The sequence below is a fragment of the Anguilla anguilla genome, chromosome 5, assembly GCF_013347855.1.
Source record: "Anguilla anguilla isolate fAngAng1 chromosome 5, fAngAng1.pri, whole genome shotgun sequence".
Classification (NCBI taxonomy): Eukaryota; Metazoa; Chordata; class Actinopteri; order Anguilliformes; family Anguillidae; genus Anguilla; species Anguilla anguilla.
Window position 1 is genome coordinate 52,228,050 of NC_049205.1, and position 27,940 is coordinate 52,255,989.

Sequence of the window (27,940 nt, forward strand, 5' to 3'; positions counted from 1 at the left end):
TGACACAAATAAGAGCTCTGGCCAATCAATCACAGGAAAATAAATAACGAGTTGCCAGAGAAAAGTGCACACTGCTGGAGCAGAGACAGAGAGCCAGAGTCATGGTGGGTTCACACAGGAAAACAGTTTGTGGGGTCAGGGGTTCAGGTACAGTGCGGGAATGTACCCCACAGTTGCATTACAAACAACTCCCAACTCCCCTTCAGCACTAAATGCTGATCTCAGATAAGGGATTGGACGATGCAGGAATCACATTGCTCTTTAGGTCATTTCTGACACAGGCAATACCTCCCTGCGGCACCTCGGGTTCGTAAGCCTGATTCATACCAGGGCAACATGCTCGTACTTTTAGGTCATTGCTGTGCAGAATCACTCATCGTTCATATAATCTGCATGGCTCCACCCCTCTGACACCGCACAGTCTCTATGGAGCACTGACCCATAAGCACACCGTGGTAGTTGCTACGCATACCTTCCTGAGCGCCTTCACGCCAGGGCAGCTGCACACATCCATCTACTGGGGAGTGGCTACTTGCCCACTCAGGACAGGTCCACCCGGTCCACAGCACCATAACCTGGGTTGCAGGCCTGTTGGCTAGGGCATGCACACACCTTGACCATCCTGCAGCTGCATTGTATACATGAACCTCTGAACAAAAAAAAAGAAAAGAAAAAGCACACACTGTTATGTCATCAAGAAGGAATGCAGCCACTCCAAACAACCAAACATTTCATGAGGTGATAGCTTCTTCCTCTCCTCACATGAGACAAAACCTGATCTGGCTGTTTGTTTTTGTGCGTTGTATTCATATGGATTAAAGAGACATGTCTCCACAGGCATATGTTAGGTCAGCTCTCTTTTGAGAGTCTTTTGTGACCTTGGTTGACTCGTGATGACTGCATCAAAACCTGCTGTCCCCTCCTCTCCCCAGCATCTGTGCGCCATGGTTTTGAGGCCCGGCTACAGTGCATTTTGGAGGACCTGGCTGGAGACTTCCCTTGGGGGTTGGTGGATTTCTGGAGTAGCACCCCCAGGGGTTTCCTGTTGCACACTGTGGGAGAAAAATAATTTCAGTAACAAGGTGGGACATTTAAAATTGTTTGACAAATTGGACTGAGAGGAAATTTCTTAATTGATAACCTTTTATAGAATTATTGTAACGCAACCTGTTGCTTTTATTTATTTATTTATTTATTTATTTATTTATTTATTTGTTTGTTTGTTTATTTATTTGTTTATTTATTTATTTATTTTAATGAACGGCTGAAATAGCATTGGTTACTTTTGTGGCTGCTACACTCAATTCAATTAATAAAGTCGGAAGGAAGTTGTTTTATTTCTTGTCTCCTGCGAACTGGTCTGTGGAAACACACAAAACGGTTTGTATTTGTAATAATCTGTTTTTTATATGTCATTTTTTAACTAATAATTTTATCTCTTGAATCAAATGCACTGGTTTCTATTCATTGAGAGCGAAAGGGTTAATAAGACACCCTATGCTAATTCCCATATCTGCCACATGGTGGGGACTTTTAAAGAGTTTCCCAGGCACCAGTATAAGCGTCTCACGCTCATAACACGCCGTACAGGAGTTCGACTGACATCTGTTGAAGATTTCTCATTCCTTATTTCGCACAAAGAAGTAAGTTTTAATTTTCTTTGTTCAACCAGCTATCAATGATGCCGTTCATTAACGTTTCAAAATTGAACGAAATAGAAAACTTGGCTTCAGTTCATAGTCACATTCTGCTATAGTACTAACATTGTTATTCATAGCTGCCTAGCTTAGCAGTTTGGGAACTTTTTTCTTGTTAGCGAAGATAGTCTATCGCTACCAATTGCTGGCACGCAGCCTGTAGGTGAATGGCTGTATAATTTGCTTGCGATTTGCAGGGGAGTTTAAATCAGCAAGGTGGCTACAGTTATATTTAAAGCATAACGAATGTTTCTGTTGCTTGCTGACTTGTTTGCCTTTTCCCTCGAATGTGGTATTAAAACAGGTTTGATGATGTGGCATCTGCTTAGGTCAATTGGAGATGTTGCCTGCTTGTGTTGAGAGCGAACCCTCGATTATTTATTTATTTACCTCCGTTTATAATTGAAAGCAGGTGCTGTGGAAGTAGGCTCTGCGTTTGTCTTATTGTGCCTTTCCTGCTGGGGGATTAACTTTGCTATGCTACACGCATTGTTCATGGTTTTTATAATGAATGTTAGCAAGTTATCATATCACATAAACCATGCTTTTATTTAACGTTAACCTGCGTGTAACGTGTTCCTTTTATTGATTTTAACATCACTTTTGTTTTCTTTTCTAACATCAATTTTTAACCTGATTTACGTGTGAACTGTTTGGGTCGAATTGTAAGACTTTGCGGAGAAAATTATACTTGAATTAGCTAAACACGCTAACAGGGTGTCAAGCTACTTGGCAAAGACTGTAGTGTTAAAGAGAGTCGTCTGGTGAGATTTGTACTGTCGCTACACGTTCTTACAAAAGTTCAACGTGCCACAGGGCGTTCAAATGTGAACCAAGTTCTTTACTAATTTGTATCGTGTATTCAACAAAGTTGCACCACTCGGTTAACAAAACGCTACGGTTAAGTTCGCTGACTAACAACGTCCCAGAATGGGAAATTGCACTGCTTGCTTTGTCTTTAACTGTTATGACGGGTACATTTAGCAAGCATAGCAACACCATGCTTGAGTTACAACGAATGTATGGTCTATACAAGTGAATACGTTTTCTGTGCCTTTGAGCGGGAGTTGTGTGGTTTCAGCAGTTAAGCAGAAAGATTGCGTTTTATCAAAAATATTGTTACCACTTGCTAGATAGCCTAGCTGTACTTGTTGCAAAAACGTGTCGATAACTTTAGAAGTGCTAGCTGGTCCCCTTACGCCGCCCACTTAAGTTAAGCTATGAACATGTGATGAATTTGATTCATTTATACGCACAAACATAGATTTAGACCAGCTTGATTCGAGTGTCGAGGCTTTAAGTATTGTTTGTACAGGTATCCTAATTTATGTTACCAGCCAGTTTTGCTTAGTATGCGCTGAATAGGAAAATAGTCATTAGGGCGATTTAAATGTGCCTTTGTCCTGTCGGATAAAGGCAGGCTATGTGAATAGTTTATGTTTGGGATGGGGGAGGGGCTTTACTTCACTTCATTGCTGGTCATCTGGTCGTCATCAACCTTGAGTTTGACCCTGCACCCTACATAACAAGAATAAACTGAATCAACCTTGATTTCAGGTCACATCACTCTATAACCGTCATCAGTGAATGTTTAACGTTTAATCAATGTTGAGTTATTTGGCTCTTTGTTGGTGCTAGGTACGGTTAAAAGTGCAACGCTAGATCAACAGCATTGCAGTAGAATTCTCTGTAGATCAAAGCTGTCTAACTCACTTTATCGGCCCTTCTCTCTGTACATTTGGGCTTTGCAAAATCAAGGGTCATCATCCATAATAAGGGCTTTGCTCCCCTCGGGGGTATTTAATGTAATGGGATAGAGATCTGTAATGAGTGTGCAGATGTACAAGTAGGTCAGGTCTGCATGTCCAACTGGTAGACATGATTGCACAGAGAGTTTGGCTCTACTCGCAGTTTACTGTACTCATGGAGTGGCTGGTTTGACTCTGCTCAATATGAGTAATATAACCAGTGGCATACCCCAAGATTTAGTGTTTTTTCAATTAATTATTTTATTATTTATTTTTTACCATACCAGTGATGCTGCAATGAGATGCAACCTGCTTATTTTCTCGTATTTCAGCATGGGAGCTCACATTGTCCCAGATGATGATAGTTACTCTGGAGTTTCCCATCTACCACAGTGCGATACTGGTCCTGTTGTATGGGCCTTAATACTCCCAAGGTGATCTATAACTCCAGTATACTCTTTGCTTGTACATATTGTGATGTTGGCACAATGCTGCACTGGGTCTTCTGTGGTTCTTATTTTATGGTGATGGGATGATCTACTGTAGTGTCTCAAGAATTTGATGTTTGTTCCACTTGAAAACCAACCTCTCCCACCTCTCATCAGCATGCCTTTTCCATTCCTCTGGATTCTGCTGGTTTTGCCTTGATGTTAGGGGTGCTCAGTATGGGAATTTGACGGGTGATATCAATAACCGATATTTGGCTGGCCAAATTGGCTGATGCCGATCCTTCCATTTTATATTACAGCACAGATGCAAACCGCACCAAAGTTTCCATATTCTTGAAAGAATTTGATGAACACTGACATCACCTTGTGAGGGAAAAACATAAGCCATTTAATTTGTGTAACAAAAATTTTTTTTTAACTAGCTTACTTTAATAAGCAGACCGTATGAGTTTAGACACGTACTGAGTCTTTGTATCACCTTGCCTTTGAATTTGGCTTTTGAGAATAATAAAAGAAAAATAAATAAGAGGACTTTGGGCTACTTTTTGCGCATACCATGTACACCGCTAGCAGTATATCAATGCCTCACTGGTACATGCAATTTGGATCATCATATCATATTTGGGCGATCATATCAGCTTTAATCTTAGTCTAAAAGACTAACATGACTGCAGCCAGTTTTATTTTATTGCAAACCGTGTGCAAATTTTCTATTGCAAAGATTTGTGGACAAAACACACTGAGGTGAGTTTTGTAGTCTGTTACAGTATGTCTGTATAGAGTTCTGAGAGAAGGTGCTTTGGTTTTGCCATTAGTGTGCTTCGAGTAGAAAATATTAGAAGTTTTCCCCAGTGAGTTTGAGAATTTTAGCAGTGTTGTATTTTTTGATATGCTTGACCACAGTTTAAAGAAAAGTGAGTCAGAAATGGAGTAACTATAGTTTGGGGGAAAATGAGTGAAGCTGAGCTTGTTTGTTTTTGTAGTTTCCATAGCAGTTTAATTTTATTTTATTTTTGGGCCAGAAGATGAATTAGGGTTGCCTTCTTTTTGGATTTAAATTTTTTTTTTTCATATGCAACTCCAAAATGACATATGGTTCACCTCACAATGTTCGGATTCAGACACTCACATATTTGTTTTAAAGTTTCTCTTTAACTTCCATAATGAAACATACTTTGAATTAAAAGCTCTTTGTTTGTCTGGCAGCCATTTTGCAGCCGGCAAATAGCCTAGTTGGCGCTGGTTTCCTGATTTGGAGGGTAGGTTTCTGGTGTCCCTTGCGTTAAGAGAAGAATATTTCAAGAATTTCCTTTGACTGCTAACAGTCTTCATATTTGTTTTGCGTGTCATTTTGTTTCCCTTCTCTGTTTCGAAATGATATCTTCCAGCTGACACGTAAAGTGAAATCTCTCAGTGATGTTGTTTATCAAGCACTTGTTAAAATGTGATGGAGGCATGGTCTAATTTTATGCCCCCAGCTTGTGAGAGGCATCTTTTCTAGCTTTAGCATTCTGCTCTAGCTTTCACTCTCACCCGTCCAGCGTTGTGTGGCGGGATGGTGATCCTCGATGCCAGTCACTACAGTCAGCTTCACACAGCCTCATTGGGAGGCTCAACATATGACACAAGCTCCTGGCTTTCGAAAGCTTGATTCAGTGTTAAAACATTTCAGAAACTCCCTTTGGTTTCGTGTCCTTTCAGTTTCACTGAACAGTGAGTCATACTGATGTCAGTCAAAATCAAGCTATGAGTGTTGTTTATGATCCTGTTCCCTGGTTCGCCTCCTGTGTAATTAAATTGATGTGTAGTTTTCCCCCCCAAAACCTTTTGATTAATTGAATGGTAGATTTGTTTGAGGTGACTCATTGAAATTGATGTCTGCCCATTAGAACATGTTTAACCCTGCATGCCCTACGGCGCAGCTGAAGCTCTTGTCCATAATATAGTGATGTACCCCAAGGTCCAAAGAGAACCCTCATGTTGGTGCTGTTTGTGCCCAAAGTCAAAGCTGACTGCAACAGGGCCCGGGGAGGGAGAGTTTGAGCGTGGTATGTTTCCAGAGATCCAGAATTTTTTTTTGTATTTATTAGCAAGTGTGGACAGAAATATCAGTTTTTACATTGTACTTTGCGATTCTTTCCTTGATCGCAGCGGTTTTAGATTGCATGTTCCATAGGAAATAATTCCAACCAAAAATAATATGAAACATGATGTTTTTTGGGGGATAATAATTGTCAGTTAATTCACACGTACAACCTCTGGAGGCACAACTTTGCTGTACAAGTTGTTTTGGAATTACTTGAAGTGGATTTTCTTTCTTTAGACCACAAGCCCCCCTAATTTGAAAATACCAGCCTGGCTAGAAACTACTGTAAGTATCTAAAATATCCTTCACTGCACACGGAAATGGGTCTGTGCCAATCAAAAACATACACTTAAACTGAAATAACATCAGAAAAGGCCAGAAAGTGAACTATCCCTTTAAATAGCAGTTCTACAGATGTTCTGTCCCGGAGGTCCGTGTGGAGGCAGCGCGGTATGTGTTCTCGTGCAGGTTGGGGAACGGTCAGGAAGGTTTTGGCTTTTCATTGTGGATATGAGAGTTTCTTTAAGTTCTGCACATGGGGTGGATCAGGTCAAGGTACCCAGCTGAAAAAACCAATTCCATTTCAGTCTCCCCCTCCATAACTTTCTCATGCTAGTAGGCTAAATGCTGACATTGCAGTAGACCTGTTTTTGATCAGTCAAGATTTCCAAAGAATATCTTGATGTTTTTATCTCCTTTATATGTTTTTACAAATTTTTCCATAAAATAAAAAAATTTGTAAGGGGAAGGAAAAAACTAGTGTGAATGAAATTGGCTCCTTGTTTTTGCAGGCCCCGAGCAGACAATGCCCTGCAGCCTGAGTTCTACCTCGTGCGGGAGCCACTTTGTCCCGTCTATTTACATGCCAACAGGCGCAGAAGTGCCGAGCGTGAGAATGTTTGCCTTCTCGAGAGCCGCCGATGCACACGCTCGCGGCCCCATTCACGGATGCCGCTGTATGGTTGCCATAGGAACCCCCCTCCGCTTATTCAGGGGGATAAAAGAAGTCTGGGAAGAACAAGGACATAAATTGTGTCTCGTTTGCCGGCGTAAGGGGCGCCTGTGGAAAGGATTGGCCCTCTGCGGAGTTGGGATCTGCTGCATAGATGCTCACTTCATACAGACAGACCCAGCATGCTGTCTTTGTCTGTTTTTTAGCCTATATTTTTCCAATTCTTTATCAAAAGGGAAGTTGTTTGTGTCTGTGCAGGCTCATGTTCCAAGCTCTTCCTTCAAGAGATATGGAGGTTATTTTGGCTCCTCCTGTTGATGTAGGCCAGTTCGGTGTTTCATTAAAACTAGGCCTATTTAAAATGAGGGAAAAAAGGCAGGTTGCAGCAGACTAACCCCCCAAAAAAAGCATCTCTCATATTTGGGTGAAGTGATTGTGGTGGGTAGAGTGTGTGGCTGGAGTGGGCCTCCATATGTGGAGCTTTTCCATTGTCGGGGGGGCTGAAAAGCGTGGCTGAAAGCTGCCATTGTTGGCGCTGGGAAATCAAAGCGGGGCTGTCTTTCTCAGGGTGAGGCGTGAGGCCTGGGACGTGGGGTGCGGGGGCGTGGGGGTGGGGGGGGCGCGCCACCGAGTGTTAACCAGCGCCGCCGAGGGTCCTGGGAAGCCGGGTGGAATGCAGATGAACCCGAACGCGCCAGGCTTCTCTTGAGGGGGAGGGAGATGGATCGTTCAAGGCTGACAGGACTGCTCCACTGAGAGAGAAGTTAATTAGAAAAGGAGCAGTGAGCTCAGCTTGACTACAGCTATATGTCTGACTGTCTCAAGAAAGTGTTTTTTTTTGTCTGTCAGCTTTGCTCTCAATTTCATTTAAGAAACCATTTTAGAGGGAGTAAATATAGGCCTATCTTGTATAGCAATATTTTCATGTCACCTGCTATTGTATTGTGCATCTAGAAATCATACCGCAGGTTCATGTTTCAAAGTCATTGCTGAAATCTGCATCTCGCTTCTTATCAGTTATTAATGAATTTGTAACAATGTGATGCGCATGTGCGTTTGTGCATCCTGTCTAATCGCGGCCGCCGAGCAGTTACGCTTGTTAAAGCCCAGTCCGATTGTTGTGCTTTATGAGTGGGCTGTGATTGGCCTTTTATCTTTTCCTTTCACACCTAGCACGCATCTCTGTGCCGCACAAAGATGCCTCTGTGAGCATGCCCAGTGCGTCGGTGCTGCCTGGTCCCGCACGCCCGACTGAAACAAGCCATGCGCGCTCAAGAATGGACGCTTTTGTTGTCAGAACAAGGGGACGGTTTGCGTTTCGAGCTCAGGAATAACAGAGGCGCGTTTGTTGGCACTTCCACTGGACCTTATCACAAAGCAAAACAAATACATAGTTTTTCTTGCCCGACAGGGACAGATCAGAGCTTATGAGAATTTTTATGCTCAAAGGAGGCTACTGCCCACCGGAGTCTTTTTAATGTTTTGCAATATTCTTTTAGCTCATTTGAATAAAACTCGTATGAATTTTAGCTCGTATGAATGAAAACAGTAAAAAAATTAAAAATGAAAAAAAACAACAAATATATGCAAAAGACAGGACTAGACAATATGCCGAGGAAAGACTAGAGAAGCATTTGTTCTTACATTTATCCTACATTGTTTAGACCCGATTGAGCTAAAAATGTGCCTTTTCCTCCATCTGTGTGATTTTAGGTGCAGATGTGTAGTAGCAGGTGTCATGAAGGAAATTAATTTCACCCAAACAAAATCTGACATAAACAACATGCTTCAATGCTGTGATGATCTGGGTTTTTTATTATTATTTAACTTTTATAAAACTTTTTAGAACACTGTTGAAGATACCTGAACCAAAGAAAAGTTTTCTCAATAATTAGATGACGAAATTATTGCTACAGCAGATATAGGAACTAGTTTCCTATCCAGTTTCGTATCAGTTTGATGAAAGCATTTGGTTCAAGGTTTCTCCAAGTCATACACCTCTTTCCCAGCCAAGTCTTGCAGTCAAAAACTTTTAATGGATACTTTTTTAATGGATAAGTTTTTTTGTTAATTACAGATTTTTTTATTTTTTGGAAAAAAGCTATTCTTCAAATGAGAGATCGGTAATGATGACATGCTCACTGCACTTACTGGGTAATGCAGCAGCTTCTTTGTGCTTATTTGCAGACAGAAATTAGTTGGCAAATGAAAGCACTTATAATTCAGCTGCTCAGTAAGTTTTTGTTTTCCCAAACTTTGGTCTGCTTTGTAGCCTAAGCGGTGAAGTAGCTGAAACATTGGCTAATAGTGTAACATTTGTATATCATTGAAAATAGTATAGAATGGCCACTCATTCTAACATTGGTTGGAAGGTAGTCAGTTTCTCTACTTGTTTTCAGCCCTTCCTCCACCCCCACACAGACTGACAATAAGGGAGAGTATACTGCCATCTCAGGTTGACCGAAGTGACATCACCAGATAACTCCGTACCGTTGAACAATGCAGGCTGCTCCCACACCATCCTTCTTTTCCATTGTGGCACTGCGTATCTGCTTTCCAGAGCTCTGAACCGGAGGAGGAGGAAAATCTGCTAAATCCAGCGTGCACTTCAGGGGGGGAGACTGAAAGAGAGAAGAGATTGTCATGTGATACTTGCAGCCTGCGCTTTTCCCCTGGAGCGATAATTTGGAGTCCGGAATGAGCCGCAGCGGTTGTTTTGACATTGTGTTATAAATAGGCCGTTTGAGGAGGAGATCTTGAGGGTGAGGCTGAGCAGGGAGAAGGTGTAAACTGGCCAGCTGCCCCCTCCAGTTATACTTAAAGGATACTCCTCTGCTGCAGTGAATGCCCCACTCGGCTGGCTGAGCGTAAGGGCAAACAGAAATGGCCGCTTTGGAGAGCGGCGCACAGTGGACTGCGCTCTCATGAATTCACAAGCTGCGGTAATAGGATGCGTGTAGGAATGTGATTGGTCCTTCTAAATTTGGAGAAAAATAAAAGTGCTGGGGATAAAAAAAAAAGTGGTTTTAAAAAGAAGTGCATTTCCATGTGCCATGTAACTGGCCGTGTGTGTCAGTAGTCGCCGCAGGTTTAGAGATGTGTTGCCGGGGAGCGAGTGTCATCGCTGGGAACGTCTCCCGTTCTTCTGGGTTCTGCCGTTCACTTTTGGCTCTGTTTGTGGAGGTTAGTACTTTCACATGTGGCGGAGGCATGTCTCGTGGTTTTCTCCCCACCCCCTTGCAGGCAGGATTGGCATCATTATGGGGTGGAAAGTTTCCATTGGCTGAACACCTGGACCACACCTGCAATCTTACAGGTCGCTTCCTGCGACTAATCTAGTGTGGTGAATTGTAAAGAGGAACTGATTCTCTAAGCCTTTTCTAAATAAGAATATTTTGTTTGACGTATTGACCAGGGAATGCCAGACACGAGATGGCTTTTTCATGTGTGTGTGTGTAGCAGTGTTGGTATAATTGCTTTACTCTATGTCTGCAGTTGGTTAGAACATGAATTCCCCTTCTCTGAATTGATAAGATGTATTCCATGAAATTCAGCATTCTGTGTTCTGACCGTGGAAGGTCATCCAAGCTGTTTTTAACCATTTGGTGTTTATCCTGGATCCTGGATGGCACCACACCATGAACCTCTATCATCTGCTTTGCTGCAGTGTTTAAATTAGTATTATTCCTTCAATGTGAATGTGAGTTAATGGTCAGTTCTTTTTTCCGTGCGGTCTGTAACATCTGCAGACTGTATGTGTTATGGGCTTGGTCTGCTCTAAATGCACCAGGACAGCTGACGCTCTTCACAACAATACAGTTCAGTAGACATGTTCCACATGCACATTGGAGCGCGTCACAGTGAGCAGACTGTGTTTACTGGGACTTTGTCATGACACTCGGCTTGAAAATGGGCCAGTTACAGCAGTGTCCTTGCAATTTAACCCCCCTTTAACCACACACACACTCTCTCTATCTCACTCACTCACACACACACACACACACACACACACACACACACACACACACACGCTTACACAACCATGTTATCTCTCAGACACTCTCTGCTTTATCTGCCCTCTTCAGTGGCGTGCTAACTGCTGGTTTTATTTTCATAGCGGTCCAGTACGTTTCAGTGGGCAGGCCAGACTGGGCCTCTGCCTGGGAGACCTAACGGCACGGCACAGCACACCCCACTTCTGACAGCACAGGGCGCCCTGCTTCTAATGGCACGCACACCCCACTTCTAACAGCACAGGGCGCCCTGCTTCTAATGGGGCGCTTCTAACAGCACAGTGCACTGTGCTTTCAATGGCACAGTGCACTTTACGTCTAACGGCACAGGCTGTGCTGCGCTTCCAATGGCACCGGTTGTGTGACACTAACCCATTTCCAGCAGTGGGAATGTGGGTCAGTGCCTTGTGCTCATTCACTGCCTCCCTGTTGTATTTTTTTTTTCCCCCCTCTAGAAACCCATACTGAACTGACTCCCTCATCTTGTGGGTTGTTTGAACAATATATTGAGCTTGTTGTTTACAAAAGGGGTTCCAAAAATTATCTCAAGGTCCTGTAAATAGCCTAGAACCCCTCATCTCAAAGGAGGGTGATTGCAATACACCTTTCTACAGGCTGCAGTGGAACATGTGGAGGTGTGCTTAAATCAGGAAATAAATATGTTATGGATTTATATATCACGGGACCATATATCATATCACCACGGTATGATCTGAGGACATGGATACTGAATTTATTGAGGGTATTGGGGCCCTTGCCCTTCAGGAAGCATGAGCAGAGCTCTGGGAGTTTGAAAGTTGCCAAAGTGCGGAGTCTGGTTCAGTGTATGGTGTGAAACTTGTTGCTGGAAGCGTGTCTCATGGATCCTGTCGCTCTGTAATAAACTCCACCATTCCCCCACCAAACTGCCAAACCCTTGCTATTTATTGCCCTGCCTGTGAGTTTTTTGGTTTTGTCGTTGGGTGTCACCTCCCATGTCTCAGCCGGGAGCAAAGCCACAAAGCCCCAGAAGCTGAAGACGGAGGGCTGGTCGTTGCTTAGCGAAGCGTTTGATGTGGCCAGTGTGGGCCCCCTTTGATGTGTGGCTCAGGGGGTTTTTCCACACCCCTCACCCCCTTTGCTTCCTGTCTTCACAGGCTCACAGACATGGGGAAAGGCTGCATCACGGCGACCAAGTACTTCCTGTTCCTCTTCAACCTCCTGTTCTTCGTAAGTTCTCCCAGCACTCCTCACCTGCTTCTGTCTAATCCGCACTGCTGGAAGGGCACATATACTGCATTTAATAAACAAAAACATGCTCTGTCTGTATTGCCGTAATATTTGACTTTGCAGCTGAATGATGAGTCGAGGCATGGAAATATTCAAATGTCCACAGAAACTATCCAAACACACTTTCCCAGCTCTCCCGTTCATGCCGGATGTTTGTGTGAGGAGAGGTTGTTTTTCGTCAGACTGAATGACTGTGAGCCAGGCTACCATTTTGTAAAACCAAGTATTAAATGGTGCTGGAGGCCCCAAAGCTGGATCAGGGACCTTTTGTAATATATACATAAGGTTGCTGGTGACAGCCGGTCTTGCTTTCCTCCAGCACCTACTGTCAGAAACACCTCAGGGTGATTAAACAAAGCAGACCTCCTTGGAGTAAATAATGGGCAAAACTGGCTGGATCATTTAGGAGAAAGCATCTCCAGTGCTCTGCATTGAGCTTGCTGATTAGAAGTTTTAGGCGTTTAAAGAGCTGCTTTAATGGTTAGTGGTCTCAATCCAGCCCCACGTGGTTTGTTAATTAAGATCCCGAAGGAAAGCATTCCTGGAAACATTGTACCACCCCCCCCACCCCCCTGAGATCCAGCCCCTTAATTACACAGGAGGTGAGCGCATTACTGCCCAGATACTGCAGTAATTCCTATCCGTTCCATCCCACGGAAAGAGGGGTGCCTGAGTCTTCCTCACCCCGACAGAGTGAAACTTTTTGATCTGCCCTTTAACAGTCTATAAGTCTCCGACTGTCCCCTGAGGCCTAGACCACATCACATGGAGCAGTGACAGCCCCCCCCCCCCCACCAACAGACCCTCTCAGTTTAGAGGTAGTTTTAGGTTGTTCTCGGGGAAATGTTGCAATTTGTTAAATCGCAAGGTCGGTTGCTAGACACAAGTTTAGATAAAGAGCATAACAATGACTGTTTGCATTCTTTGTGAATGATACAAGAGTCACAAGGAGGTCAAGTCTGAAAGCTTGTGTCCCACTATCTGCAGATTAGGGCAGTAGGCTTGCGCAGTGTGACATAACCCTTGTCATGCTAACGGGGTCAGTGTTACAGCTCCACGATGTACACAGTGATAACTGCACAAAAGAAGCAGATGGATCCATGCACTTGTTGTTTCCAATGCCTAACTGTGTCCTGTCATTGTAGGACAAAGGATTTTGCGATGCAGTGTTTAGTAAGCTGTTCTTGATCCCTCAAAGAGAACATGAAAATAGCATTGACTCATTTGCAGTGACATTTATCGATTGACATGTAACCATGGCCCTTAGTACGTATAAAGGGGGTCACTCAAACATCAGTAATCAGGCGTTATTGATTGCATTGCCCCTGTAGCCCCTGCTACAGATGAGCTGATCCATGGCCGGCGAACCACGTTGGCGATGATGGTCGCCGGCTCGTCTCTGTAAGCAGTGCCTTCCTCTTGGGCCTCTTAAACGGTCCTCATCTGCCACACGCACTCCCCCTCTCTCCACGCGGCGACGGGGCTTGATCAGTCCCAGATGTCCAAGAGAGCTGGCGCTCCACGGTTCGAGATGAGCCAGAGCTTCCTGCAGGCCAAGATTCCTTCTCTCTCTCTCGCACACTCACTGTCTCTCTGGCTCTTTTGTAGACTCTTATGGGCTTTATTAGTCTGACTGGAGCTATCCACAGTTGCCAAACCATTTTTAGAACATGAATGCAGAAGAACCCTCTCCCCTCTTCTTGCTCCTCCTGAGTATGTTAATGCGTTTAAGTGGATTCATACCTCTCTTTGTCCATGTCGTGCATGTACACAAAACACACATGGTCAGCATCATCTCTTCATGAGAGATGTATCCTGTGGACGTCACCACTTGTTAAATGAATGTCCTGTCTTCCTTCCTGTTTTCATTCCATGTACCAAAAACGTTTGTTTCTCTTTCTTCCCTCTAGATTTTCGGGGCCCTGATTTTGGGGTTTGGACTATGGATGCTCCTGGACAACCAGAGCTTCATTGCTGTTCTACGTAAGTTCAGCATGAGCCCCTCTCTTCTCCCTACCTCGTGAGAACCATCATGCCAAGACCACGTTCAGTTAGGATTTATATCTGCAGAGGAAGTTCATGAATAAAAATACAGGTGTTCAATGGTGCAAGTTTGTTTTATTTTACTGGGCTGATTCCTCTGGGGGAGGGAAAAATCTATAAACCCAGAACACTGTCAGCCATAAACATAATAGCATGAAACCCGACCTCTTTTGAAACTGAGCCATTATTGTAAATATCACTGGACATTAGTGTGAGTGTATAACTGTTATTTATAAGATAAAATAACCCAATTATAGTACTATGAGCTTTTAATCCAAACAAGAGATAGGCAGGCGCTCTTCAGTGCCTGTTACAGTCCCAAGTGAAAATAAACCCGGTTGTTTACGTCCAACAGACATGGCGATAACACTCTGGCTGATTGGTAGTTAGATTGGTGATGTCACTGTTATTAAAATTGACAAGGTTCTTTGGAATAACCTGTGTGGGTGTAACTGGTTGTTTGTCAGTTGCTGTGGGTGTAGCCATAGCTGCTCCGCGCTCTATGGTAGTGCAGGGTGGTATCAGTGTTCTCAAAATAAACATGCAGCAAAATGGATTCCATGCCGGTGGTAATCATTTCAAGCATCTTCAGACCTTCTTCTTAGGAAATGTGCAGTACTTGTGTTAGTTCTTCAGATGTGATGTAGGATGTGTGTTTATCAGCCTCAGGAAGTCGCGTTTGATCATAGATAAGTTTGTGAATATCACATTATAATTGCACTTTGGTAGCCAAATATAAATTAGTTGTGTTTATTTTTAGTTTGAGCACTTTTTGTTTGGGGAAACAACATTTCCATAGTTCTTTTTACAGCGTCCCACTGGAACAGCTGTTTTCCCTGCTCTCTGATGGGACAGTGAGTCGATAGCATTTGCGTGTGTGGTGTGCGCTGGTACGGTATCTGAGACATCAATTAGTGTATATTAGGCTGTGGAACGCTCACTGCATTTGACCTTGGCCTGTCTGCTCCACTGGGAGGTACAGGAAGCAGAGAACCCTTCATCTTCCTGTCCCGTACTACCGTTACCAAGGCTTCTGCTGATCTTTGTCTGCAGTCTCCGCCCCTGCACCCTGGCCTCACACCCCTGTAACTTGGTTTTCTTTATGATGAGAAAACCTGGCCGGTTTCTGTGGTTCTGGCCATGTTGTTCTGCGCACTGTAGATCAAGGCGTAAGGAGATTACCAGCATCAAGCTGTCTCTTCCATCAAGACCCCTTCTTGTCAGAACGCACGCGTGCGCACACGCACGCATGCGATACCGCCCCCATGGTAACAGAGTCACGCTGAGCCAGTCCTACAGCCCGCTGCCGAGTTTGCCCCTCAAACACCGCACCCAGCCAAAGGCACAGGACACCCCCGTCCTGCCAGGGAAGGCTCGTCTCAGGCACTCTTCATGAATCCAAGCGTCGCCCTCTAGGCGGTGTGCCTCCATTTACACCAGGCTCCTGTTTCCTTTATAAACTAGACGAAACTCGCCCCGGTGAACGAGCCAACCCGAACAAAGAGGGAACGGACGCTTGGTGGCAAACTGACTCGTCTCACTGATTATCATAAATGGTTTCAATGTGTGCAGTGGAGACAGAGTTGCCTGACCGCACTGCTGTTCTGCTCTGTGCTCCTGGATGAATGATGCATTCAATGCACATTAATTTTCTGACCTTCATGAATGTTGGAAGACGCCCTGCAGCAAGCTGCCATCCATTTTGTTTTTTAAAGTAATTGTCAGTATATTGGCAGCATTCTATTTCCCTGTTTGCACATAGAGAGTTGATTAAGACTGGTTTCTCTTCATTTTTTTGGAATTTGCAATTTCCAATCCTGTTTTGAGACTGGAGTGTCTGGTTAAGTTTTTAAAGTTTAACGGCCTGCATGGATTTTGAAGTTTTGAAAGAAGCTGAAGGTGTTTAGGAAACTGTGTCTCAGAGTTCCACACCCTGTCAGTCCACTGCTCTAGTATTACAGTGCGTGCTGCATGGTCTGTGTTCACACCCCGAGGAGGCACCGTAAGTAAAGTACACTGTAAGTACAGTAAATTTTGCTGAAACCCCTGGCACTAATGATCCAGCTGCTCCCTACCTCCTGAGAAAGCAAACTTTCAGCAGGCTGGCTACTCCCTGAGGGAATATCCTAGTTTCTGACATTCTGTATGAAGCGGAGTCCCACATCCTGGATGTTGGCTACATGTAGCGGTTCCTCTTTCGCTTGTTTCTGTGGGGTTTAGATGTGCCTGTTCAGTGGTTCGGCATACCACAGGTGCAGGCCTATTTTCGAAGTTCTTCAATCTCAGGTCTCCTTCGAGCTTGCGTACCATCTGGTTTTCCCATGCAAAGCTTTTAAAAGAAGGAACACAGTATAGCTTCACAGCTGTTGGGACTTTTGCAGGAATTCCTGAGAATAGCAAAACATTACCTGCATTCATATTTTTCCATGGACACGTACCAGACTCTAGCTCAATGGCAACAATGGGTATAGCTGCCTTGGCAACCACATCCACAGTTGAGGCCGTACACTCAGCTGAGGCATTTCGTACAGGTTTCTGTGGAGAAAAACAGCAGTGAAACTTCCACCCAGTCTGAAGCCTTCAGTGAGTTTCCACTGACGTGGCCGTGACTTCCCTAAAGTGCGAGTGGCGTTCACCGTTTCTTTTTAGAGAAGCCATAGTGATGTCACTACCTCGACGCATTAATGTCATTAGGCCACCGTAAGACTAGACGGGTCTGGACAGGTTGTGTCATTTTAGATGAGATGCGCAGCTCTCTTAAGATCTTTTTGTCTCTTATAAGGTAAGGTTCCACGTCCCGCTGTCCTTTTCAAGCTCTTTAACGGAAATGTATAATATTTTTAGTAACCCCTTCTTAACTACTCGGAGAAAGAAGAGCGCTTGCTTCATGTGGCAGTTTTGAAGTGCAGCCAGCACTTGTACGTATGTACCACCAGCAAAATCAAGCTCTTGCCCTCTATTTTCAGAAAGCCATGATTTAACTTAATGACTACCTAGAGTATGAAAGGCGTACATATCTGTTGGTGACAGAGTTGGGTGAAACGGTTACAAATCCATCGTGCTCGGGCAAGCCTTCATTATGTTATTTTATTTTTGTAGAAACCTCATAATATTTATGTCTCCATGCCGTGATTTGAAGCTAGATCACTTCAGATCGAATGACAAGCCGCAAGGTTAGCGGGGTCACACACACAACGCCCACTCTTATGCGGGCCCAATTTATACCTTAGGGAGGAGCGGGTCCTGGTTAATTCTTCAGCTTCTAATTATTCACCAACCGCCGAGTGCATCTATGTTTATGTTGCTCTCCCTGTATAGTGGTGAAATGCATGTTCTGTGCGTCAGTGCAGGGATTGATGATTGTACAGTGTGTGTACCACATACATGAAGGAACAATTTGGCGTGTGGCGTGCGCGTACCCGCCTAGGCTGACACGCATGCAGTAATAAGGGAGCCTATTTTTACATAAGGCCTGTAGAGTAATGACATGCACCGTACCCGCTGAGGCTCTGAACCGAACAGCTTTCAAAGATGTCTTGTTTTGGGCTGGGGCCCAGTTGCTGAACGCGCTGAAATGTCTGACCGGGTTATGAGGCCCGTGTTTTGGGCCGGGGCCCAGTCCTCTTAGCCCTTGGAAACGGGCCATGGATGGCAAGGAAGACTTAAGAGAGAGAGAGAGAAGGGAACCTGGACACTTAGGGGGAGAGAATCCAGGAGCGATAAAGAGAGAAGCCAGGAGAGACAGAGCGAAACCACCAGGAGAGATGAGTGAAGCAAGGTCCGCTTTTCCCTCAAACTTAAAACCTCTTTCGATCGGTAAATATCCCAGGGCTGTCTACCTCCCTCACACGCGTAGGCGCCCCTCAGCCAAACCAGCCTTCACGAGACAGACCCCCAGCCCCCATCCCCCACCCACCGCCATGAGCTCCGGCTCAGCAGGATCTCCTGAAATACTGCTCTGCCCCAGGTGTAATACAGGGCCTCACCCTGCTCCAAACGTGCTCCCCTGGCATGTCATCAGAAGCCATCTATGAGATTGAATTGCTTTTGAAGGGGCCAGATTTGTCAGTGCATGTACAGTGTGTGTTAGTGGGGTGGCACTGGCCATGTGTGTCTGTGTGTGTGTGTGTGTGTGTGTGTGCACATGGACCTTTTTTAATGCTGTCCTCTCTTTATTTTCCTCACAGAGGAAGCCTCCACATCTCTGAAGGTGTGTTCCTACATCTTGATTGGCGTGGGCTCCCTGACCATGGTCATGGGCTTCCTGGGCTGCCTCGGGGCCATCTATGAGCTCCGCTGCGTGCTGGGCCTGGTGAGTCGGCCGGAGGCCGCGTCCCCTCGGCGCTAACGCTAACGCTGCGGCCCGTGCGTGATGTCATGTGTGCGTAATGGGCGGCACTGCAGCATAATGATCGGGGAACTGGCTTTGTAACTCGGAAATCTCAGCTTCCATTCCCAGGTGGAGCACTGCCGTTGTACCCTTGAGCAAGGTGCTTAACCCGAATTGCTTCAGTAAAAATCCAGCCGTATAAATATACTGCATATAAAAGAATGTTGGTTGTGTAAGAGCATCTGCTAAATGCCTGAAGTGTAAATGTAAAATGCAATGTGTGTCTTCTCCATTAATTCTGAAGTACCGTTGCTGCTGTGGGTATTCCTTCAGTGCTAATGCAGTTTGTCTTCTGTGCTAACGTTCCACTGCTACACTGTATGTCTTTAGCACCTAATGCTAATGTGCCGTCAGTGTAATGTGGGTCTGCTCTCTACTTAAAGGGCATCTTCTTTGCTCATGCTTTATACAGTAGCATCATTATAAGGTGTGTGCACAGTGGTAATGCAGTGTACCTTTGTGTTTGTGTGTGTGTGTGTGTGTGTGTGTGCGTGCCACCCTTTTGTGACCTCAAGTCTTATCTTGTGCAGGATCATAAAATTAGCTTCCAATGTGGTCTGGATTCAGTCAAAATATATACTTTTTCTTTTTTCCCTTTTCAAACGGTCTGGCATTCAGTGGTGAACGAATGCATTGTGGGGAGAGCTGAAAGTAACGCTAACATTTATTTGTCAGCGAGCTGACTGAATCATGGGCCATTAAAGTACCCCTTCTGTGTTAAAGCCATGTTGGATTATTAAACTGCATCTTCTGCTTTCAACCTGCTGTCTTGTCAAGAGCACGTTGTCAGGGTTAATACAGGCTGGGATTAGTGAATGTGGGGTTTCTGGGGATTATCGTAGCCGTGGGATCAAGGGGACATCCTCAGGGAAAACAGGAGGGGATCATGGGAAACCTGCAAAGAGTTAAGACTGCGGAGGGTCAGCAGGTCTAAGGACAGACTATCTGACCCAGTTAAAACACACCGACCAGCTGTTCGACTGGCTTAGTGTCTGTGTGGCATGAGTGTGTGAGGAAAACCCAGTTTTTCTAACGGTCCCTCCCGCTGTGTAGTTTTGGAATTACAGTGATGGGGGATTGAGGCTGTTTGGGGGGATGTGACATCAGTGGCGAGGGCCCTCATGTCTGTATCCCTTGATTCTCTCTGTTGCAGTACTTCACCTGTCTCCTGCTGATCCTCATCGCCCAGGTGGTGGCCGGAGCGCTCATCTACTTCCAGCGGGATGTGGTGAGCCGTGTTGTCCTTCTCTCTCTCTCTCTCGCTGTCTCTCTCTCTCTCTCTCTCTCTCTCTCTCTCTCAGGGGTTCTTGCACCAAGCAGGGTCCCCTGTTCCAAGGGCAGCCTCAATAATTAGGAAGCCTGATGTCCATGCTTTTCTCATTACATTCACGGATTTTGAGCCAAAAACTTTGCTTTAGTTCCCGAAGGGATGCACAAGCTTTTTATATCCTTTCAGGCCGGCTAGCGTGGCGAGTGTGTTTAAAGGGTGAAAGAGCGTCGCGGCTGTGCTGCTTTGTCGTCACACTGACCCCATGGGCCTTTACAGAAAAAAACCCCAACCACAGCGTGGGTCAGGGTGCTCTTTCTGTGGGTGCCCCCTACAGCCTGTGCTGGGTGGTGTAGCGGCTGGGTTTTTATCATGGTTGTTATTATCCAGAAGGCCTTGGGCCTGTAAGGTCACAGGAAGTGGAGTGCGCCTGTGAGCGGGGCAGAGAACCGGCAAGGTCGAAGCGGACAGCACTGGGGTGCCTGCCCCCGCACTCCCCCCATCCTGTCATCCAAGGCATCTGAGGGGCCGACAGGAAGCACCTGGTCTGTTTTTGTGATAAATTGGGATGTTACCCGCTCCCTTAGTCTCCGCCCCCCCCCCCCCCCCCCCCCCCCCAGGTCAGCTGTCCCACATCACAGATCTGGTGTAATCAGTGTTTATTTTTCCTGGGCGACTTCAGTATGTATGTTGAGCTCCATAATGTTTGGGACAAAGCCATATTTTTCCTTGATTTGGCTCTGTACTCCACAATTTTAGATTTCCAGTCAAACAATGCACTTGCAGTTGAAGTGCCATTCTTAGTTTTTATTAAAGGGTTTGTTAATACATAGAATATATGAATAACGGCATTTTACCCAATGATGTTCCAAACAGTTAAAAAAAAAGATACTGTCTTCTATTTTCTCTCTTGTCTCAGCCTCATAATGGATTCCTTTACTTTCATTGGCACAACTCTGATCCTCATGTTGACAAACGTCAGTAACAGATTCCAAAGGCAATCAAAAATGAATGAAGACTAGATACTAAAAGCTATCTGCAGGAAGCAATTGAACTGACCCAACTAATCCGAAACACCTGTGAAGCTATTTGTCCCAAACATTATAGCGCCCTGAAATATGGGAGGCTATGTATGAAAAAGTGCTGTTATTTTGACATTATGAAACCAAATAAAAGTTGTGAATCTGCACTTCAACCGCATATGAATTGTTTGATTGTGAATCTAAAATACAGAGCCAAATCAAGGAGAAGAAAGAAAAAAAAGTCTTTGTCACAAACATTATGGAGCTCACTGTATATGTTGGGGCGGATTGTACTTTTAGTTTAGTAGTTTTTCTACCACCAAAATCGAAATGAGGCTCAAGGGACCAGTGGATATTTCCAACAAACTGAAACATCTTACCGTCTTGGGCTAGATGTTGCTCGACTTGATTTTTCTCATTCCATTGGGCACACTTTCTGTTTACTCATGATAGAACCATGATATTTCTGGCTTTTCACAGCACATGGCTGCAAAACGTGCCAGAGGTGTGTTCCTGTTCAGGCATATGAGCACTAACAATCTAATCTGTTTTCGGGTGAGGCGGGCTGTGTACATCTCCATGTTTACTGTTGGTTGTCGTAATGCTATACGTAGCATTGTCGTCCAGCATTGCACAAGACCAGGTAAACCGGTTTAATGTACGCTCTCTAGCAAACCCAGCCCCCAAGCTTTAATATGCCAGCTATTGAGAGATCCCAACAGCAGCCCGTTTGCATCTGCTGGTCGTGACCTCAGCAGGCTTCAGAAACCGCAGCTGTCTCTGTCCCTCAGTCTCCCCATTCTGCCTGTAATGGGGTGCGCCTCCTGCGTCCCCCAGAATTCCTCCGGAGGACCGAAGCATGAAAGCGGTGAATAACTTTGGCCCCTTTCCATTTCAGCTGAAGACCGAGATGTCCAACATCATGAACAAGGTAATCGTGGACTACACCGGGCAGAACCGCACCACGGACGTGGCCTGGGACTACATCCAGAGGACGGTAAGGAGGGTCCGGAACGGGCTCCACTAGGCCCAGAACCAGAGCTGGCAGGTCCAGATCAGTGGGTCCTCTGTTGTACCTGTGAGGCGAACACTGGGTAACACTGCCGCTGCCTTTTAAACCTGCTACTTAATCACTCAATACTCATGCAACCCAGTCACGTTATTTGTATGATAACTTGGCACAGGGAAAGGCTAGCTTAGAAGCTTAATGAAGTAGGTGTGGATCTGGCATAGAGCCACTGGTGGTAAGAGCCACTTTCTGTTAGGAGCACAAAAAGAAGTGTGCGCATGTATTTGACGGTACCCGTTTCTCCCAGTCTAAACTCAGAGAAGGCGTCTATGGAAAGGACAGTAAATTGTATAAGGTATAGTGGATTCGGAAGTGATTGAAACGTATTAAACATAAACCAGAAAGGCGGTGCTCCACCAATCTGTTAAATACTGTCTGTGTGTGACTTTATCCTGAGGTGAATGAGGGGGTATGTACCGAAGCACTAAATTCTCTCGGCGTTTCAGCTAGTATTACCTGCTTTTATGAAACACCTGACACCCAGATACAAAGGCCTGGGAGAGCGCATACGGTCTCTGAGTTCATACTCGACAGTGCCAGCTTTGAGATTTAGGGATCTGGCTGAAAACACCCATCTTTTTTCCGCTGTTCACTTCCATATCATGTATCCATTTACTGTATTCAGAGCAGCTACAGCTTGCTGCATGCAGTACAATAAGCCCCATTAAACGGCATCAGACTCTGTGAAATGATCCATTACACATTCCTGACCGTGTCAGTGAAGCAGTGGCATAATGAATACAACATCATGCACAAGTGTTTTAGTCAAGAGGACAAACTAGAGCAATCAGCAGCAGTAAAATGTACCATTGTATTATGAGGTAATCAGGACTGAGGCTCTGAGGGTGGCTGTAGTCTTTCCACTCTGTCCCTGGGGCCCATCCAGGCTGCCGAAAATGGGCCCTCAAATTTAAATGTAAAATTATAGATGTTTTTAAATCTCTTCGTTTATTTATCAGTGTGAATGAGGAGAACAGTTGTGTAGCATACAAGCGATCATCAGTGTTAATGTGCATACTTGTTATCTCCATTAAATAGAGAAATCACACAATTTCAGATTGACAGATAATCAACATTGTGAAGGCACTTCTCAATTATTCAAACTAATCAGACAGTTTTATAAGTTATCACACTATTAGCTTACGGCAGCTTGTTACTAACTAGTCCAGTATTTTTTGTAATGGCAATGGTATGGACAAGCAGGTAATTTTATTGTGAATGTCTAGAACAGTGTTTCCCAAACCCGGTCCTGGGGTACCACTGTGTATGCAGGTTTTTGTTCCAACCATAATTGCAATCCCAGAATTTTAACAAGCTGTGAATTTTTCTTAAATAACCAGCATACAGTGGTCCCCCAGGACCTAGTTTGGGATCCAGTGGCCTAGAAGTTGTTCTTGTGCTACCGTGGCTGTCTAATTGTTCCAGAGTCTGTTGCATGTTTCAGTGATGTCTCTCTCTTTTGCTCTCTTTGGTTTTCGCAGATTAAGTGCTGTGGGTGGACTGGTCCCGGTAACTGGTCTGAGAACACTGTGATAAGGAACAGCTCCCAGCCACTGTACCCCTGCTCCTGCCGAAACTCGTCCCAGCCCGGGGTGGACGTGAAAAACGGAGGTTTCTGCGAGTCCCTGTCCACGGACTTGCCCGTTTACAGCACGGTACGGTCCCCGGAATAACACACCCCCCCCCCCCCCTCGCCTGCCCTTCCTGTGCAGACTGTGGGGTCTGAAGCCCTGCTGCAGCAGTCTCTCACCCACCTCTCCCTGCCGAATGGAAGGTGTGGACTGCCTTGTCCAAGATGAGCCCCCCGGAGGCTTTGGCTCACACAGCCACAGCGCCCTTGTGATCCCCGCTGTTGTCTTCTCCTGAAATGCCAGACGGAGATCTGCACAGAGCCTTTTCCTGTTCACCCTCCCTGCTCACAGGCCCGTCCAAACACAGCCGCGATCACAGAGGCTGCCTTTTTTCTGTTCTGTGGAATCGTCCCATCGTTCATGTCTCTCTCTCCCTCTCTCCCCCTCTGTCCCTCTCTCCCTCTCTCTCTCTCTTTCCTCTTTCAGGGCTGCGCCTCCAGCGCGGAGAAGTGGCTGCTCAGCAACGGCGGGGTCATCCTGGGCGTGTGCGTCGGGGTGGCAGTCATCGAGGTACTGAGCCCGCGCTTCGCTTTCGGGCTCCTCGAGAGGCGGCCCTGCTGCTTGCGTCGACCGCGCTTTAGTGCCCCCCCCCCCCCCCCCCGCCCCCCCCAATCCTGTCCCGCGCAGCCGCATGCTGCTCTCATTAGCCCCTCTCCATCTCCCCTTCCCTCCGCCCACCTGGGTCCCTTCCCAAAGCTGCTTCTGGCCGCGTTAGCTGCTCTCCTCCCAGCCTTGGACCTGAGCACGGCAGAGCGCAGCAGACATAAATGTTTGCGTGTCTGTGGCCCGAAGCAGAAGGGTTTTTTTTTGGGACCCAGGGAAGCTGAAACTCTGATGTGCTGTAAAACACACCAGCTGCTCCTCGTCCCGCTTTGTTCTTTGATACCTCACTCCCCAAAAGCTTCACAACACTCCACACTCCCCAAGAAGGACATCCCGCTGGAGTTACTGAGAGTATTGCGCTGCTTGAAAGTTACCTTTTTTTATGTCTTTGAATTTGAATGTCTTGTTCTCAAGATCAAAATCAGACTGTGCTCCCGAAGTGACATCACATTCAAGTTTACTGGAAGTAGTGCACTGCTTAGGGTGTCTTTATATATCTAAGTCTTGCTCTGTCAGGATGTGGTTCAGATCTCGGACCTACCCCACAGGTTGTGCACTGCCTCCTCAGGGATGGAGCTGAAGGTAGTGCACCCTACTGAGGATGTAGAGTGTGAATTGTATCACTCTGCACTTGAGTGTCCTGACCAGCTTTTGTGTTTCCCACAGCTGCTGGGGATGATCCTGTCCTTGTGCCTGTGTAGGAGCGTACACCAGGAGGAGTACACCAAAGTGCCCAAGTACTGAAGCTGAAGACTAAGGAACCCCACCCAAAACCACACCCCAATCCACTGCCACCCTCGCCCTCTCCTACCTGTCTGTGCCAATCCACCCACCCTCAGAGACCCAAATAAGAGATCTCTCACTCTCTCTCTGTCTTAACCACGCCAAATCCTCAGCTCGGATGTTCACGAGCCAAACACAAATAGCGATATTTGGGACATTTGTCATACCATTAAAGATTAAAGCAAATGTCAGCAACAGTTTACTTGTTAATGTTGGGGTGTCTGTGTCGATGCAAGATGTACTCAAAAGAGAGCGTTCTTTTTGAGCAAGTTTAAAGCCAGTTTAGTACACACTTTGCCGGGTTCACAGGGTTCACGTCCTAGTATTTATATTGAGGCAAAAAGTTCATATGCAAGTTTACAGTGATAACATTTTAGTCTTTTTCTGACCTGTTAGAATAGTGGGCCAGATAATGCTGATCCAAGATTGTGAGAGAGTCAGAGATTACCCAGCAGGGATCATCGTCCTTTTCCAAAATATTATTTTCGTTTCTAAATATGAAAATGTAGTACGTTAATTTGTTTTGTTCTATTTTCCCGTTTTGTTTTTTCATTGGCAGCGCTTCTTAATTTAGTTATTAGTTTCATTTTCCCTGAGCACTTTAGCGAACGGTTGTGAGATGTTGATCAGTGACGCGGAAGCCTGGGGAGGGCCAAGACTGCATAGCGAGGAAGGCGAGGGCAAGGGTTCAGGGGTCAGGGGTCAGAGGCACCCTGATTCAGGGTCTCTTTATGGTACAGTGTCCCAAAAATGTCTTAAGTATTTTTAGTTTCATGGGGGGGTTGGGGTGTTGGGTGTGGGGGTGGGGCAGTGCGGGGAGGCAGGCCTTGGAAATGGCAGGGTGGTAGAGTGACTGAGTTTTTTGTGGCATTTCCAGCAGACCGGTTGCTCCCGTCCGGTGGTATATTAGGCCCAGGTCAGCCACCCCACAGGAACAGCAGGTTGGCCAGACATTAAAGCTGTTCTGCTGCCTCACAGCACAGAACCTCCAGTCTGTCACTGGCCCATCTGGGCCTAAAAAAAAACAAAAAACATTGCTGCCCCCTGTGGGCTCAGAACGGAACTGCAGGTCCTGCAGTCAGGCAACCTCAGCCGTGTAAGTGGCCCCACCCCCAGCTGCTCCTGTCCCATTCTGGCTCGGTCCCAGCCGGTCTCTGAAAGAATTAGCATACCTTAAACAATAATTTCCCATGGAGTTTGTGCAAAAAATGATGTGCTTGACTTGTTTTGTATGTGCTTTTTTTTGTTGGTTCTGTTTCTTTTTTTAATATTGTATATATATTTTAGATTAGAAATGAATGATCATCTGATCAGACGGACAGCACGGTCAGGATTTTATAAATGGGAAAGGCATTTACCCGCCTTCTTTTGTTTTTTTTTAAGGGGGGAGGGGGGAAAGCTATTGTTCTTACTCCACACTTTGGCTGGTTCAGTGTATCGTCAGCAGTATTTGAAGTAAAGTCATAAATACGAGCCAAGCTGTCTAGCTGCCAGTGGGAAACCAGCAGTGGAAATTAATCTGGTGCTCCCAAACATTTCCTTCCATCGAAGCCAGCAAACCTCACAGCGTCAAGCTTGCATTCCAGCTCTTCCCACAGGTAGGCAGTCAGTCAGGTTTGGCCGCAACGCTACTGGCCGTTTAACAGTGCACTCACAGATCTTGCCTCTAGTTCACAAGAAATTTGATACCACAAGGGAGGCTTCCCCTGGAGCCAAGATGGCAGCTTTACCAAAACAGTTTGTTTATGCTTCCAGTATTTTTCTGATTCATTTCTGCTGTCTACTCATAAGACTATTCATTGGAGAAAGATTGAATGGTAGTGATTTGTGTGAAAAGCGCATGAATACATTTTAGGGGAGTAGAATCGCTTCCTGGGTAAAAAATGGAACGTGGCCAGCTGAGATTAAGGTCTGCTGAAACTAATTACTGGGGATCTGAATTTGTGTTCAGGTTTTCACTGAAACCAAAAAGATTAAAACCTTAAAAGTTTGCCGCTTCAATTTGATCCATAGCGCAAGTCAGCCATTTACATTTATGCGTTACATAAACATACTTATTGAACGTCTTGGTAATCAAGTGGATCAGTTCTCAGGTAATTAATGTGTGTCCTGTGGCTGTTCTTCTTGAAAGAGGTTATATAGCTTGGGTTTTTGACGGAAAAAAGGCCATTGGATGGATAATGCGGATGGCAATGACTCAAACCTGTATTCAGCTAAAGTCTCTGTAAAGAGCAAGTCTTGGAAGCATTTAAATGTGTTTTTTTCCACGTGGAATGAATGTGCTGGATTTTATTTCAGCCCATTTCTCAATGTAAATTGTAAGGGCCAAGTCCTGGAAGATCTTTTCTAGAAGTTTCTCTGCTTATTGTTTTTGAGGTGGGAATAAATCCAGTTTTCACCCTAATTGTCAGAACTTTATGAAACATAACGAGATTAGAAGTGTTTCTTGTAGTAAAATAGTCGTTAGGTTTTAGTTTAGGGCTTTTGTTATCATTTGCTTTACGTTTTATTTTAAAAATGGAAAAAAAAAATGTTTTCTTTATTTTTATTATGAGATGTATTCTCCTGAGTCTAGGAATACTTTGAAAGCATAGATCACCCTTAATAAACTCCTGTGTATTTTTTGTTTGGTAGATGGACTGTTATAATAAAGTGAACTCACACCAATTCTTCATGATCATTGAGTGCAGTAGGAACACCGCTAACCAGCCTATTATTATGATGGCGTATTTATTTCTATAAAGGTATGCGTTTTATTTTTGCAGGGACGAAACCATTCACATTGCAAGCATTAACTTACACAGTCACATAATTCAGTCTTTAACTGACATTACCTACGAATGCCATAAGGTGGTGCTAGCGCATTGTCTCACCAATTCAGTAAGTGGATGGTGGCACACTGCCTTTTGTTAGATTGC

At 45.2% G+C, this 27,940-nt stretch overlaps 1 protein-coding gene across 1 annotated transcript; it reads left to right on the top strand.

Annotated features, from left to right (window-relative positions):
* Positions 1 to 1,513: 1,513 nt before the first annotated feature.
* On the top strand, positions 1,514 to 27,689 carry cd82b (CD82 molecule b). Its single transcript, XM_035419136.1, has 9 exons — positions 1,514 to 1,643; positions 12,082 to 12,154; positions 14,125 to 14,197; positions 18,445 to 18,569; positions 19,801 to 19,875; positions 21,835 to 21,933; positions 23,487 to 23,660; positions 24,063 to 24,146; positions 24,906 to 27,689. The coding sequence occupies exons 2-9, from the start codon at positions 12,092 to 12,094 to the stop codon at positions 24,981 to 24,983; spliced, it is 771 nt and encodes a 256-aa protein (XP_035275027.1). The 5' UTR covers positions 1,514 to 1,643; positions 12,082 to 12,091; the 3' UTR covers positions 24,984 to 27,689.
* The last annotated feature ends 251 nt before the right edge of the window (positions 27,690 to 27,940 follow it).

Excerpts from the sequence above, each read along its gene's own strand:
- cd82b (XM_035419136.1), top strand. The coding sequence starts at position 12,092 with ATGGGGAAAGGCTGCATCACGGCGACCAAGTACTTCCTGTTCCTCTTC. Across the intron at positions 21,934-23,486 it reads GGGACTACATCCAGAGGACG|ATTAAGTGCTGTGGGTGGAC; the intron begins GTAAGGAGGGTC and ends TGGTTTTCGCAG. Across the intron at positions 24,147-24,905 it reads TCGGGGTGGCAGTCATCGAG|CTGCTGGGGATGATCCTGTC; the intron begins GTACTGAGCCCG and ends TGTTTCCCACAG.